General features: G+C 43.3%; 1 protein-coding gene across 4 annotated transcripts in view; it reads right to left on the bottom strand.

Moving 5' to 3' along the window:
* Positions 1-657: 657 nt before the first annotated feature.
* The window catches only part of MMADHC (metabolism of cobalamin associated D), a 58,221-nt gene continuing 41,161 nt past the window's right edge, over positions 658-17,717 (bottom strand). For all 4 annotated transcript variants that reach the window (XM_068122783.2, XM_068122782.2, XM_068122781.2 and 1 more), the window contains exon 8: positions 658-1,141. In XM_068122783.2, coding sequence (XP_067978884.2) covers positions 938-1,141 — 204 coding nt within the window. In that variant the 3' untranslated portion in view covers positions 658-937. The remainder of the gene's footprint in view (positions 1,142-17,717) is intronic.

Raw genomic sequence — 17,717 nt, 5'->3', positions numbered from 1 at the left:
GTCGAAGAACGAACGAACGAATAAGAATGAATAAACGAATGAGAACAGAGAAGGAAATGTTGTTGGTTTTTTTTTTTTTGTTTTTTTTTTGAGTTGAGATTTACACAAGGAAGTAGGCAATGGGTGAAAAGCCTGGGAATACAGAGAACGAAAGTTATTGGATCACAAACGACGGACCACTGAGAGAAAAACAAAGCCTCAAGGTTGTACAGTGCACACTGTACAAGGCCTTGCTCGCGACACGGCAAACAGACGATCAATTTATGAAAGATAAACACCGAGAAACAACCAAAGTTGCACACAATAACTTCACACACCGAAAGATAAATACAGTTTCGACAAAATACAATTGTGAACAGACTTAACTTCGAAAAACGTGGAGACCGTGTGGAGCTTCGAAAATCCCTGCCGCCGTCTCCAAGATCTCGCGAGATCTGATCTGATCTCAGGGTTCACATCCGGAATGGAATGAACAACGCACAACCCCAATATCGTTTGTCCATCATACGTGCTAACAATAGGTAGCAATCCCAATACCACACAAAAGCAAAACAATAGTTCTAAAGACTCACTAATTGCTCAATTAAAAGAACGGACCATCATAAAATGCAGGTGTTGACAATATAGCAAGAAAAAAAAAAAGTTCAGGCCAAGATATAGCATTTAAACAATGCGTAACATTGATATAATGTCGTACAGAGGAAACCCAGATCATGAGAGTGCACAGAACGGAAGCAAAGATGATTTGGCATTGAACATCGTCCAAAATGGCAAAGAGGAACAGATCGAGGCATAAAATAACGCATGTAAAGAAAGAATAGCACTGAAGTTACGAAGATCTGAAAATCTACAACCGAATGGTATAGCATCAGATGAAGCAGAACAGTGAATCTACAGAGATTAAATACGACAAGGAAAAATAAGGTGGAGGTTAAGGTCATGAGCTCTGGGGCTCACTCAGATGCTGTACAAGCGGGCACTCTGGCGGAGCAGTCGTGAAGAGGCTGCCGACAAATACGTGCCTGCCCCACAGTGGATGCCGGATCACCTTGCAACAACCCAAATCTTCCACTTGAAAGCCCAGGTGGCTGTATCGATCATCGGTCTCAAACATGGTGCTATTGGTATAAGCACCAAAAAACTGCAAAAAAAACAAAATAAATAAAAACACTTGCCTTGAGGGACACCGAATGGATAATTAATGCTTGCCTTTGCCTGCAGCAAGGGGAAACTATGTAGACAATTCATTGGAGGGAGCATCAAAGGGCAACCAAAACAATCAGTCATAGTTGGAGAAAAGAGGCCAATAAAACAGACCCAGTAATACATACGATCAAAATATACCTTAGTCCTACAACTATCAAAATCATACAAGACCAACGACACTCGAGTCATACCTGAAAGAATTATATAACAACTAACTGGTGCCAAAGCAGCGTTACGGCAAGGATTACCACTAGGTGGTTTGCCGTTGCCTTCCCAGTTGTAGTAAAAGCAGGAATTTGTAATTTGTTTATGGTGCCAGCGATAGTTCACCTACACTTTATGAAGTACACCGTGAGGTTTTAAACCTCCAACAAACCAATGAACCAAATACGATCAATAAGATGCCCAGTTTAACATACAGTCGTGGCCAAAAATATTGACGCCCTTGCACTTTTTTCCAATAACTCACAATATTCTCTAAAAATAAGTTGAAATTTACGAAATTATTTGGTCTCCACAATTCTTTATTTCACTGTTAATATTACAGAACTTTTCTTTTTGATTCAGAACTTAATATATCCTTTTAAATCAGAAAATACAAAAAAAAAGGCATTGACAAAATTATTGACACCTATGATCATATCTTATTTGGCTTAATATGAATTAATAATTTGAATTATAATTATTATGATATGAATTATTAACATTATTATTATTATAAATTAATTGTTGATATATTAATATATATTAATATTCACATTATTATGAATAATATTATTAATTATATTAATTAATTAATATGAAAATTAAATTATGATATGGTTTAATATTCGGTAGCACAGCCTTTGGACAAAATAACTGCAGTCAAGCACTTCCTATAGCCATGAATGAGCTTCCTACACCTCTCTACTGGCAATTTGCCCCACTCTTCTTGTGCAAACTGCTCCAGTTCTCCCAGATTTGAAGGGTGCCTTCTCTCAACTGATGTTTTCAGATCTCCCCACAGGTGTTCAATGGGAGTTAGATCAGGACTCATTGCTGGCCACTTCAGAACAGTCCAGCGTTTTGTCTTGAACCATTCCTGGGTGCTTTTTGAAGTGTTTGGGGTCATTGTCCTACTGCAAGACCCATGACCTTCGACGGAGACCCAGATTTCTGACAATGGGTTGAACATTGCACTCCAAAATGCCTTGGAAATCTCCTGATTTCATGATACCATGCACACATTCAAGGCACCCAGTGACAGAGGCAGCACAGCAACCCCAAAACATTACTGAACATCCTCCATGTTTGACTGTAGGGAAGGTGTTCTTTTCTTTGAAGGCTTCATTTTGTTTTCTGTAAACATAGAGATTATGTGCTTTACAAAAAAGCTACAATTTAGTCTCATCTGTCCACAGGACATTTTCCCAGAAGGATTTTGGCTTGTTCAGGTGTGTTTTGGCAAACTCCAGTTGGGCTTTCTTATCTCTCTCTCTCTCAGCAGTTGGGTCCTCCTGGGTCTCCTACCATAGAACCCCCTTTCATCGAGTTGGCGATGGATGGTGCGAGTTGAAACTGTCGTACCTTGTGGCTGAAGGTCAGCTTGAATCTGTTTGGCAGTTGATCAAGATGCTTTCTCCACCATTTGAACAATCCTTCGCTGCAATCTTTGATCAAGTTTTCTCTAGTGGCCACGTCCAGGGAGGTTGGCTTATCGTGCCATGGGCCTTACACTTCCTGATAACATTGCGTACAGTGGACACAAGAACATCAAGATCTCTGCAGATGGACCTGTAGCCTTGGATTGTCCATGCTTGGCTCCATCTTGTGTCTGACCTCCTCAGACGATTCTCTGGTTTTCTTTCTTTTCTCCATGCTCATTGCGGTAAACACAGTGACACAAAACAGCAGAATGACTTCTTTTCTCTAATCAAACTGGTTGAATGAGTGATTTTTATATTGCAGGCCAGTTCACTGGTAATTCCCTGTTTGTCATTAAAAGGCGGCAAAAAGGGTTGGCGTCAGGAAGGGCATCCGGCCGTAAAACATTGCTTCAAATAGGGGACCGAAAAACAACAACAACCACGGTTCCCGAAAAAAGGCCAACCCCCGCTTTGCGGGGAAAAATGGCCTCTAAAGGTGGTTATTTTTATTTATTTTAGGCACCTGCAACTCACCACAGGTGAGTTAAATTCTAAAGTAAAGGAGAATCACCTGCTTGAAATCTAATTATTTCGAACAACTTCTAAAAGGTGCCAATATTATTGTCCGGGCCATTTTACGATTTCTGTGTGGAATAGACTAAGATTTAGTGATTTTTTCAGCTTTTTTGTTTTGTTCCACTGCAAACGAAAGAAATACATATGTGGATACCAAAAGGTTTTTTAATTTCAACAATGTTCTGGAAGAAATGGTGCATTAGCTGAAAAAAATGCAAGGGTGCCAATATTTTTGGCCACGACTGTACATCTGAGGGACTGCAAACGCATTGGATGAATCGCCTCTATTCCAGCAGTCATGTAAAATTGTGATAAAAAAAAAATGTAAGGGCAGACAAAAACGGATGTACATAACACAGAAGATTAGTTGAGTGTCAGAAGGGATGGAGTAGGGAAAATGAAAGGCGAGGGGGTCTGCACAAGTTGAAGAGATCTGAGGCGGGAATAGAATAAAGAACAAACCCACAATGGACAGAACACTTGAAGCACGAGAAGAAAGAAAAGCAGGTAACAGACAGCCAGTTCCACAGAAAACAATAGAGAGGAAGAAATAGAAGTGAGCATCTAGCTTAGACTTTTGGTGGAAAACCAAGTTTGGGTTGTTGGAAGATTGCGTGCTATCCAGGGGCAGGGGAGCTCCAGGAATGCACCTATTTCTGATGGTTGGCCACAAAAGTAAACTTGACAGGGAGGGCAGGGGGAGAGCTTGCCAGCTGATCATTAAAGAGTACATTGTGAAAGCTTCAGACTTTGCCTTGAAAGACGTGTATACCAAGTAACTGATTAAAGATTTGTACATTTTTGCAGTCTGCCCACGGAAACACGGTGTACTGTTCTGTACAGAGTAGAGCCATCAGTAAAATGGCAAAGATGATTATGCAAAGAAGAGGAGAGCTCAATGATTTAGACCAAAAATAAAGTTGGGCCCAAAATGCTGCATTGTGACAAACCAGCCTCAAGAGGAAATCATAAAAGCATACCATCAATAGTGACACGTTATTTACGATTGTGGAGGAAAATAATGAAATAAAATAAAAACTAGAACGGCACTCTTCGCCATCGCGACGTCGACCGATATGCCTCCACCCACATTATTGCAACACTAGTGGGGTCACCCGTGGGAATCCCACGGGCATGGACGTGTGTGACATTTGGACATCTTCATTTAGATGCTGCACATTAAATTTTACAAAATGGTTACTGGCAATTCATCAGATCCAGAAAGGGTGTAATTAACACAATTTATTTATTTCACATAATATGTGCCCCTCACTCCTCTCCACCTGACACTCTCCTCTCTCCACCCTCACGCCTCTCCAATCCCACTCCTTCTCACACTCCCCTCCAATACCTCCTCACACTCCCCTCCAATACCTCCTCACACTCCCCTCCTCACACTCCCCTCCAATACGTCCTCACTCTCCTCTCCAATCGCTCCTCACTCTCCTCTCCAATCGCTCCTCACTCTCCTCTCCAATCGCTCCTCACTCTCCTCTCCAATCGCTCCTCACTCTCCTCTCCAATCGCTCCTCACTCTCCTCTCCAATCCCTCCTCACTCTCCTCTCCAATCCCTCCTCACTCTCCTCTCCAATCCCTCCTCACTCTCCGCTCCAATCGGCCCTCACTCTCCGCTCCAATCTGCCCTCTCTCTCCAACTCCTTGCTCCTCGCTCTCCAACCCCTCGCTCCTCGCTCTCCAACCCCTCGCTCTCCAACCCCTCGCTCCTCGCTCTCCAACCCCTCGCTCCTCGCTCTCCAACCCCTCGCTCCTCGCTCTCCAACCCCTCGCTCCTCGCTCTCCAACCCCTCGCTCCTCGCTCTCCAACCCCTCGCTCCTCGCTCTCCAACCCCTCGCTCCTCGCTCTCCAACCCCTCGCTCTCCAACCCCTCGCTCTCCAACCCCTCGCTCCTCGCTCTCCAACACCTCGCCCCTCACTCCTCACTCTCCAACTCCTCGCTCTCCAACTCCTCACTCTCCAACCCCTCGCTCCTCTCCAATTTCTTGCTCCCCAACCCCTCGCTCCTCGTTCTCCAACCCCTCGCTCCTCGCTCTCCAACCCCACACTGCTCGCTCTCCAACACCTCGCCCCTCAATCCTCACTCTCCAACCCCTCGCTCCTCTCCAATTTCTTGCTCCCCAATCCCTCGCTCTCCAACCCCTCGCTCCTCGCTCTACAACCCCTCGCTCCTCGCTCTCCAACCCCTCGCTCCTCGCTCTCCAACCCCTCGCTCCTCGCTCTCCAACCCCTCGCTCCTCGCTCTCCAACACCTCGCCCCTCACTCCTCACTCTCCAACTCCTCGCTCTCCAACCCCTCACTCGTCTCCAATTTCTCGCTCCTCTCCAACCCCTAGCCCCTCACTCTCCAACCCCTAGCTCCTCACTCTCCAACCCCAAGCTCCTCTCCAACCCTCCTCATCGTTGTTGCAGCAGCATCCTGCGCGAGTCTGTGATCACGTTCGTTGAGGGTCTCGTTCTCCCGTCTCGTTCTTTTTCTTGCTGCAGTCTCGTGGGGTCACCCGTGGGAATCCCACGGGCATTGACGTGTGTGACATTTGGACATCTTGATTTAGATGCTGCACATTAAATTTTACAAAATGGTTACTGGCAATTCATCAGATCCAGATATAGTGTAATGAACACAATTTATTTATTTCACATAATATGTGACCCCTCACTCCTCTCCAGCTGTCACTCTCCTCTCTCCACCCTCATGCCTCTCCAATCCCACTCCTCCTCACACTCCCCTCCAATACTTCCTCACACTCCTCTCCAATACCTCACACTCCCCTCCAATCCCTCACACTCCTCTCCAATCCCTCACACTCCCCTCCAATCGCTCCTCACTCTCCTCTCCAATCGCTCCTCACTCTCCTCTCCAATCGCTCCTCACTCTCACACACACGGTAGTGGGACACACAACACACACACACACACACACACACACACACACACACACACACGGTAGTGGGACACACACACACACACGGTAGTGGGACACACACACACACACACACACACACACACACACACACACACACACACACACACACACCACACACACACACACACACACACACACACTGGAGAATGGGTGACACACACACGGAAACTCATGTGAAAACATTTTTTTTTAAATTAAATTAAACTAAAATAAAGATTTCACGATTTAAAAATAAATAAATAAAGATTTCACGATTTTAGTTCCTGTAGCTATGAAACGCATTTTCTTTGGGTGGTGTATAATCGCTCCGAACGAAACAGGCATTACCTCGTGTCCTTTGCTCGAGTTGTTCTAAAAGTAATTCATGATCGAAGACGTGTTGATTGAGTCTTAAAATGCACATCCAATCATACAGACATACAGAAGCCGATCGTAGCCCTATGGAGCCCATGACTCTTCTTCATTTTTAAACTTTAATGTATCGATAACTTTTCGCTTTACAAAGTAAAAATAGATTAAAACCAAACGTTATTAATAAATATTGTATTCCATAGTTAGTTTACATTATTATGTACATTTTTGAAGTACTGTATTGTTTAATTCCATGGTTGGAAAAGAGTTGACTCGCTTAAAACAAACTCTGTATGTACACCCCAGGGATATGGAAAAATATAATTACACTTCGATTGGATCCCGAACTTCAGTATTCAGTCACTGTATTTTTACTAAGTGATAATTTAAATAATGAAGTCCTGGGAACGTTCTCTCCTCTCTCCTTCCCCTCTCTCCTTCCCCATGCCGACATAACAGTCGACACATTCAAAACGGCTGTTGGAATACATGCCGCCGATTTTCTCAACTTTAGCTGAAACTGAGACTTGAACCATCCCAGCGATTGTGATGGTGAATTAGTCGAGATAAAGCCGTGATGGAGACTCAATGAATGGGCTTTATTTTACAGGCCTTTGAGAATTCATTTCGTTCTATAAATGGAAATTTTCATGGGATTCTCTTCCCGTTTTTTTTTCAACCGAGTCTAAAACTATGTTAGCGACTGTTAAAAATGAAATGATATATCGAATTTGAATTGAAATAAACCTGTGTGAGAGAGAAAGACAGCACGAGCCTAACTAAACAGGCCTCAAAGCTATTCGAGTTAATAAAATGGTGGATATTTGTTTACATGAAGCCTCTCCAAGAATGGGTGGAGCTACTCTCTAAACGGAGTAAGCCACACCCCCGGACAGACAGACAGACAGACAGAATCACCTTCGCCTATTATAATATAGACTAGCGGGGTCACCCGTGGGAATCCCACGGGCATGGATGTGTGTGACATTTCGACATATTGAGTTATATGCTGCACATTCATTTTTACAAAATGGTTACTGGCAAGTCATCAGATCCAGAAATGGTGTGATGAACACAATTTATTTATTTCACATAATATGTGACCCCTCACTCCTCTCCACCTGACACTCTCCTGTCTCCACCTGACACTCTCCTGTCTCCACCTGACACTCTCCTCTCTCCACCTAGCACTCCTCTCCTCTCCAAACCCTCACATCCCTCTCCTTTCCAATCCCTCACCTCTCCAATCCCTCACACTCCTCTCCTCTCCAATCCTTCACACGCCTCTCCAATCGCGCCTCACACTCCTCTCCAATCGCGCCTCACACTCCTCTCCAATCGCGCCTCACACTCCTCTCCAATCGTGCCTCACACTCCTCTCCAATCGTGCCTCACACTCCCCTCCAATCACGCCTCACACTCCTCTCCAATCGTGCCTCACACTCCTCTCCAATCGCGCCTCACACTCCTCTCCAATCGCGCCTCACTCGCCTCTCCAATCGGCTTTCCCCGTCTCGTTTCTCTCCTTTTTCTCCCGTCTCGTTCTTTTTCTTGCTCCAAATCGGCCCGTCGGAATCGGAAATCGGCCCGTCTCGCCCGTCAGCCCGTCGGAATCGGAAATCGGCCCGTCTTGCTTTTGTGCTTGTGCGTAAATAAATTGTGTTCATGACACCATTTCTGGTGTTGGGCTTGCGGCTAGGGTGCCGGCTTAGGATCCTGGGTTCGAATCTCGGTCGATCGCCGAATTAATGCCAGGGGGGTTGACTCAGCCTGTCATCCTTCCGAGGTCGGCTAATTGAGTACCAGTTCACTGGTAATTCCCTGTTTGTCGTTGAAGGCGGCAAAAAGGGTTGGCGTCAGGAAGGGCATCCGGCCGTAAAACATTGCTTCAAAAAGGGGACAAAAAAACAACAACTACCACGGTCCCCGAAAAGGCCAACCCCCGCTTTGCGGGGAAAAATGGCCTCTAAACGGTGGTTTTTACACCATTTCTGGATCTGATGACTTGCCAGTAACCATTTTGTAAAAATGAATGTGCAGCATCTAACTCAATATGTCGAAATGTCACACACATCCATGCCCGTGGGATTCCCACGGGTGACCCCGCAAGTTTGCATTGACGTTCGTCAATGGACTCGTTCGCCTGTCTCATTCGTTTTCTTGCTGCATCCTGTTCAAGTCTGCGTTCTTCATCGATCGTCTCATTCATTTTGGAAATAGAAGTTTCCACGCAGCGCATGAATTGTCACGATCCTCAAGAGGAATTTGTCTCGTAATCATCAAATGATAAATGGCAAGTAAATTATATTGTGGAAAATTAAAGATTTCAAATAAACCTATTTAAAGTGTATTCGCACATAACTAATTTTAAAAAACGAAGAAATATCTCTCGGTAATTTCCTGAAACATATTTTACTTCCGGCTAATAATGTTGAATGAAATAAAAACGAAGAAATATATGTCGGCATCATTGTTGACGTTTTTGTGACGACTGTCATCAAACGAAAAAGTAATATATCTTAACGGAAAAGCAAAAGCGAATTTTTAATATATATCGACACGTTGCCGTCGGTGTCATGTTGGGCAGTGTATGATACACCATGACGCGATTTTAAAAAATATATCTCTGCATTTTCCCGCGTGTGTGGAATGTTCTCAATTATTGCTGACACCGAGTCCAAAACCATCGATAAAAATGAAATCATATGGTGAGTTAGATTGGAGATAAAGGCGTGAGAGAGACTCAATGGCCTTGAAGTTGAAGTTACAGGCGTTTGAGAATTCATTTCGTTCTATAAACGGCAACTTTCATTGGATTTCCTTCCCGTTTTTTTTCAACCAAGTCGAAAACTATGTTAGCGACTGTGAAAAATGAAATGATATATCGAATTTTTAATATGTATCGACACGTTGCCGTCGGTGTCATGTTAGGCGGTGTATGATACACCATGCGCGATTTTAAAAAATATATCTGCATTTTCCCGCGTGTGTGGAATGTTCTCAATTATTGCTGACACCGACTCTAAAACCATCGATAAAAATGAAATCATATGGTGAGTTAGATTGGAGATAAAGGCGTGAGAGAGACTCAATGGCCTTGAAGTTACAGGCATTTGAGAATTCATTTCGTTCTATAAACGGCAACTTTCATCGGATTTTCTTCTCGTTTTTTTTCAACCGAGTCTAAAACTATGTTAGCGACTGTGAAAAATGAAATGATATATCGAATTTAAAATAGATATCGACACATTGCCGTCGGTGTCATGTTGGGCGGTGTATGATACACCATGACGCGATTTTAAAAAATATATCTCTGCATTTTCCCGCGTGTGTGGAATGTTTGTGGAAAATTAAAGATTTCAAATAAACCTATTTAAAGTGTATGCGCACATAACTAATAAAAAAAACGAAGAAATATCTCTCGGTAATTTCCTGAAACATATTTTACTTCCGGCTAATATGTTGAATGAAATAAAAACGAAGAAATATATGTCGGCATCATTGTTGACGTTTTTGTGACGACTATCATCAAACGAAATAGTAATATATCATAACGGAAAAGCAAAAGCGAATTTTTAATATATATCGACACATTGCCGGCGGTGTCATGTTGGGCGGTGTATGATACACCATGACGCGATTTTAAAAAATATATCTCTGCATTTTCCCGCGTGTGTGGATTGTTCTCAATTATTGCTGACACCGAGTCTAAAAGTAAAACCATCGATAAAAATGAAATCATATGGTGAGTTAGATTGGAGATAAAGGCGTGAGAGAGACTCAATGGCCTTGAAGTTACAGGCCTTTGAGAATTCATTTCGTTCTATAAACGGCAACTTTCATCGGATTTTCTTCCCGTTTTTTTTCAACCGAGTCTAAAACTATGTTAGCGACTGTGAAAAATGAAATGATTTATCGAATTTGATTTGAAATAAAACTGGGGGAGAGCAAGACACCACGGGCCTACAAAACAGGACTCAAAGCTATGCGAGTTAATAAAATGGTGGATATTTGTTTATAGCCACTCCCAGAATGGGTGGAGCTATGGGTGGAGCTACTCTGCAAACCGAGTAAGCCACACCCCGGACAGACACCCAACAGATAGACAGACAGACAGACAGAATCATCTACGGCTATTATAATATAGATAATACATATTTGTACCAAGTTTGATTAAAATGCATTCAGCTATTCTAAAGTATTACATTTTTACCTGACATGACCTTTGACACCAAAATCTAATCAATTCATCTTTGCATCATAATATATACTTATACTAAATGCGGTCAAAATTCCATCACCGGTTCACAAGTTAGCGCAGTTACAGAAATTATACCGAACTGGACCACTTTTTTTTTCTTTTTCTTTTTTTGTGTACATAATCGAGGCTCGTGTAAGAGCCAATACATTGAACAAGAAAACATACACAGACACATAAAACATACAATGAAGGGAGCGGGAGACAAGAGGGGGAGGGAGAGGGAAGCACACAAGTACAACAACAGTTGCACAACTGACCTCTTGATCCCATAATCTACCGTATTTCTGGTGTATTAACCACGATGGAGTATTAACCACACCCCTGCTTTTCACCCTCAAAAAAAAAATATATATATATATATGTATATATTGATCATTTCATTTTCTAATCCAGGGCTGACAAGATGGCCTAGAAGTACGCACACTCGCCTCAAAGCTGTCTGGCCTGGGTTCGAATCCCGACCCAGCTATAAACTGTCAGTTTGGTGTTTCACACGCACGGTGGTCCATCAATGTGTGTGCCGGCCCTCGGATGGACGTTAAACTGGGAGTCCCGTCTGCAAGCATGGGTTGGTGGACGTTAAAGATCCTATGGTGTCCTTCGCAAAGAGTAGGTGAGTATCGCTGCCACCATGGCCAAATTCCAAATTCCGGCCTTATCTAGGCGAATGTCAGGCCTGGCCAGACCGGTTCATGAAAGACTTGGGCCAAGCTTCCCCCGGCTGACCCCACTAGGTGGGATAATAGTGGCCGTTAAAGAACAAAAATATATGAATGATCGTTTTAAGGCCATTTTCCCCACTAGAGCGGGGGTTAGCCTTGCGGGCCCCATGACAATCATGGTTCCATGACAATCATGGCCGTTAAAGAACGGCAACAATTATTTTCTAATCCAGGTCTAAATACCTTTGTACATTAACTTTGTACAGGATGAAGTGTCGGAAGTATGACCCATTTGTAATACACTACCGGTCAAAAGTTTTACAACACCTCAATTTTTCCAGTTTTTATTGAAATTTACACAGTTTAATGTCCAGTGAATAACCTGAAAAGGTACAAAGGTAAGCCGTAAACTGCTCGAGGTTACAAAAAAAGTTTAGGTTGGCAAAAACGGGAAATTAATGTAAATTGCACAGTTACAGTCACATGAAAAAGTAAGTACACCCCATGTAAAGTTTTGACTTTTTCAACATATTTCAACATACAGCTATTTGATCTTCATTTCAACAATATTGATAGATAAAGGTGATATAATATAACAAATATCATGAAACATTTACATTTTGTAGTCAATTGTATAATTTAAATAAACATAAATGCAAATTTCGCATGTGGAAAAAGTAAGTACACCCTTGGCTTCAATAGGTGGTATTGCCCCCTTTGGCAGAAACAACCTCAAGTAGGCGTTTCTTATAACTGTCTACCAGTCTCTGACATCGACTGGGATAAATTTTTGCCCACTCCATGCAGAATTCTTTCAGCTGTGCGATGTTTGAGGGGTTTCTTGCATGCACAGCTCGTTTCAAATCCCCCCACAACATCTCGATGGGATTTAGATCCGGGCTTTGACTTGGCCATTCCAGAACTCTCCATTTCTTTCTTTTCAGCCATTCCTTGGTGGATTTACTGGTATGTTTAGGGTCACTGTCATGTTGCAAGGTCCACCTTCGGTTGAGCTTCAACTTTCCAACAGATGGCCTCACATTATCCTCAAGCACCCTCTGGTACAATGAAGAATTAAGTGGATTCTATGATGGTGAGCTGCCCAGGCTCTGAGGCAGCAAAGTTGCCCCAAACCATAATATTTCCACCACCATGCTTTACAGTTGTAGGCATCAGGTTCTTGTGGTCAAATGCTGTCTTTGGTTTTCGCCAAACATGTCTTCTGGTACTGTGGCCAAACAACTCTACCTTTGACTCATCTGTCCAGAGCACATTGTTCCAGAAGTGCTGGTCTTTGCCTCGCTGTTCATTGGCAAACTTTAGTCTTGCCCTGATGTTCTTTCTGGACAGCAAAGGTTTCCTCCTGGCACACCTTCCATGTAGATCAAATTTGTGCAGCCTCTTTCTAATGGTAGACTCTTGCACTTTGACATCAACAGTGGCAAGAGCTACCTGTCGGTCCCGTGATGACATTCTGGGGTTCTTAGAGACTTCTTTCAGCATCTTGCGGTCTGCTCTCGGGCTGAACTTGCTGGGGCGGCCTGGCCTGAACAAGTTGGCAGTTGTTTGGAATCTTCTCCACTTGTAGATTATCTTCCGGACAGTCGAATGATTGATTTCAAATTGTTTGGAGATCTTTTTAAATCCCTTCCCAGACTCGTAGGCATCTATAACCTTCTTTCTGAAGGCCTCAGGGAGCTCTTTTGATCTAGGCATGGTGACGCCGCACACTTCAACAACAAAGAGCAAACCAAACTAAATGTCTGAGGTTTAAATAAGACAGGTTCCTCCAAGATCCTCTCTAACGATGTTCCAATCATTTTCACCTGAGCTGGTGCACCTGATTCTAATTTTAGGTATTTGAAGTAGTGATAAATGTAGGGGTCTACTTACTTTTCCACATGCGAAATTTGCATTTATGTTTATTTAAATTATACAATGGACTACAAAATGTAAATGTTTCATGATATTTGTTATATTATATCACCTTTATCTATCAATATTGTTGAAATGAAGATCAAATAGCTGTATGTTGAAATATGTTGAAAAAGTCAAAACTTTACATGGGGTGTACTTACTTTTTCACATGACTGTATATTGTAAAATAAAGGCCTTCTTCAGGGAACAAGTAATGGGTTAACAATTTACAGCTGTTCTGCAGCAATGTAAGTAAATTAAGCCTTGAAAGTTGATGCAAACAATTCCTACAGGTGTCCCAACCTCTGCTGATTACTTGATTACAAACCCCCTGTCTGTACAAAAGCAGTATTGGAACAGACTGTTATTACACCCTCTGAAGCATTATTTGGACAATATTGCACTGCAGGAAGTAGTATATTGGAAACTGGAGGAAACTCTGACAGGAAGAGGTCTGGCAGACCCAAAGCCACAACAGAATCAGAAGACAAGTTTCTGAGAGTCAACAGCTTGCGTGATAGGCAGCTCACAGGACAACAGCTTCAAGCACAGCTTAACACTGGTCGAAGTAAGTGTTACGGATTCGTCACTTCCGTTGTGGTAGTTTTCATCCACTGTAAACCTTTTTGATTCCATGTGCTATTATTGTTTTCAAAAGGTTTATTGTTTATGAACTGTTTTCAAAAGGTGAAAAAGTTAGAGCTAAAAGAAACCGGAAACCGGATCGGGAACCGGACGACGACGACGACGAAGAGAAAAAAAGAAGGCGGAGCGAGTGGTGTCGGACAAGAAGCATAGATGCTTTGCGGTCCGGAGCGAACGTTGGCGAGCAAGAGTCACGAGTGAACTTTGGGTTTCCCAGGAAAGGGATTCCTGCGACAGAGTGGTTGTCGCTGTGACAGATTAACCTGGGTGTCAGGTTTTGCGATCGATTCCCGGAGAAAATTATCGTCGGGCCGTTACGTCTCGAGAACGGGCCGTCGGCCATTTTGACTCGCGCGCTTTGGACGCCGAGCAAGGTTTCTTTGCTTCGCTTCAGCCTTGGCGCGTCGCGCAAGGTTTTTCTTTGCTTGACTTCAACCGCTTTCACCGCATTCAGATGTATCTGGTGTGTGTGTGTGCAACGCGGATTTTGAAGGCAAATCGGAGGTTCGCCGACTGTGAGCCGCGGAACGTCCATACCCGAGGGTGTGATTTCCCAGTCGCCTGGAGGGTGCCTTTGCACAGCTTTGGCAGCAGGACTGTAACTGCCAACCCAACGGGATTCTGGTCTCGATTGGACATTGATCTGTCGATCGCTGGAGCGGATCAACTTTGGATTGAAGCCAGGGATTAGAGACATTGGGGATGTTCTTTTTTCACTCAGTTGGAGCACAGTGAGTTATATATTACAAAACTGATGGTACCATCATAGGATATTGATTGTACTTTTGATTCATATTATTGTTGTACTGTTATTCTTGTGTGATCTTAATACAATACTTGTTTGTTTGTAACAATTGGTGTGGCTTTACCATTGATCTTTGACATACAGAATAACACATTTTTCTGCCGTGACTCCTCTCAGGGCTCGGAGGTACACCGTGACCAGGCGGTCGGGGGGGAGCACGTAACATAAGCAAGTCTCAGTTTCAACTGTGAAGAGAAGACTTCGAGCTGCAGGTTTGACAGGTCGAGTGGCAGTAAGAAAGCCATTGCTAAGATGGCAAAATAAGAAAAAGAGGCTTGCCAGGGCCATGAAGCACCCACCGCCAGTGGTCTACTGAAGACGAAGGTCTTATGGACCGATGAATCAAAATTTGAAATCTTTGGTTCATCGCGCAGGGTTATTGTACATCGTCGAGTAGGCGAAAGGATGGTTCCTCAGTGTGTGACACCAACTGTCAAACATTGAGGAGGAAGCGTGATGGTCTGGGGCTCTTTTGCTGGATCCAGTCGGCGACTTGCACAGAGTGACTGGCACCCTGAACCAAAAGGGCTACGACAGCATTTTGCAGCGCTATGCAATACCCTCTGGTATTCGCCTAGTTGGTCAGGGGTTCATCCCACAGCAAGATAATGACCCTAAACACAACTCCAGGCTCTGTCAAAACTACCTTCGAGGAAAAGAACAAGACGGAAGGCTTCAAATCATGGAATGGCCAGCACAGTCTCCAGACTTAAACCCCATTGCGCTGGTTTGGGATGAACTGGACAGAAGGGTGAAAGCAAAGCAACCTACAAGTGCAACACATTTGTGGGAACTTCTGCAACAGTGTTGGGAAGAACTTCCCGAACAATATTTGATTTCCATTGTTGAAATAATGCCACGAGTGTGTTCGGCGGTTATATCTGCAAAAGGTGGCTACTTTGCAGAGTCAAAAATTTAAATTAAATTTTGTTAAACAAAATGATTCTATGATTTCTTTTTTATCTCCAATTGTTTATTTGTTCTATGCTTAATTTCAGAGTACATTGAGACATTAAACTGCGTAAATTTCAATAAAAACTGGAAAAATTGAGGTGTTCTAAAACTTTTCACCGGTCGTGCATTTCAATACAAATGGGTCATAGATAATGTGCATGCAATTTCAGATTTTTAGGATAAAGCATTCGATTAAAACATTTGTGGCTGGTATACCACTTCACCGATGCAGCCCTGGTGTCGGGCTAGCGGCTAGGGTGCCAGCTTAGGATCCAAGGATCCTGGGTTCGAATCCCGGTCGATCGCTGAATTAACGCCAGGGGGGTTGACTCAGCCTGTCATCCTTCCGAGGTCGGCTAATTGAGTACCAGTTCACTGGTAATTCCCTGTTTATCGTAAAAAGGCGACAAACAGGGTTGGCGGCAGGAAGGGCATCCGGCCGTAAAACATTGCTTCAAAAAGAGGACCAAAAAACAACAACAACCACGGTCCCCGAAAAGGCCAACCCCCACTTTGCGGGGAAAAAATGGCCTCTAAACGGTGGGTTTTTTTTTATACCACTTCACCGATGTCATAATTATCATGCTTTTGTTCCCCATTGGGAGTACTTGACGATGTGCCAAGTTTCAAATTTTTCCATTCAGCGGTTTCCAAGAATTTTTTAAAACTTATTTGCGTTTAATCCAAGATGGCTGCCATGCAGGGGCATATTAAAGTATACAAGCGTTACGCCTAGGTCCCCCATCGGTGGTGATGTGAGTTGACAAACTGGAAGACGCAAGGCGGCCATCTTGGATTTTGACGTGGCGATCCAATTTTCAATCGCGTTCTTCCTTATGCATAGATACACCTACACACCAGATTAGAAGTTAGTAGTTCGTTTATTTTTCAAGATATTTCGCTCACAAGGTTCAGACATATACACTACTCACAATAAATTAGGGATATTGTGGGAGTGAGTTTATTTTTTTTATAGGGGTTAGGTTTAGGGTATTGAAATCAAGAATGCTGTGTTTTTTCACACTCATTAATAACCATAGAATTAGGACCAACAACTTTTTTCAACATAATTAATACACAAAATCAACCACACCGAAGAACCTGCCAATATCCCTAACTTATTGTGAGTAGTGTATATGGTGGTGGCCATCTTGGATTTTGACGTGGCGACCCTATTTTCAATAGCGTTCTTCCTTATGCCTATATACACACACACCAGATTAGAAGTTAGTAGTTCATTTATTTTTCAAGATATTCCGCTCACAAGGTTCAGACATTTACTTTTCAAGATATCGCGCTCACAAGGTTTAGATATGGTGACAGCCATCTTGGATTTTGACGTGGCGACCTAATTTTCAATAGGGTTCTTCCATATGCCTAGTTGGCACCCACACACCAAATTAGAATTCGGTCCTTCGCTTACTTTTATAAAGATATTGCAGTGCACGTACGCACGCACGCACTCACGCACACACGGACGGAGGGGAAAACCATAGTCCCCCTTTCGCTCTGCGGTGCGACAGGGGACAAAAAGGCTTCTTCTTAATTAATGCATTGCCTTTGCAATGCAATGCAATTAATGCTTAGCCTGGTGTTGGCTTAGTGGTTAGGGTGCCGGCTTGGGATCCTAGGATCCTGGGTTCGAATCCCAGTCGATCACTGAATTAACGCCAGGGGGGTTGACTCAGCCTGTCATCCTTCTGAGGTCGGCAAATTGAGTACCAGCTTGCTGGGATGAATGATCCCGGTGTGTACCCCGGCTTAGAATAGGT

This window comes from Myxine glutinosa, chromosome 7, assembly GCF_964187855.1.
Source record: "Myxine glutinosa chromosome 7, kmMyxGlut1.1, whole genome shotgun sequence".
NCBI lineage: Eukaryota > Metazoa > Chordata > Myxini > Myxiniformes > Myxinidae > Myxine > Myxine glutinosa.
The sequence above is the reverse complement of the archived record's forward strand: the minus strand, read 5'-3'. Positions and strand labels throughout refer to the sequence as shown.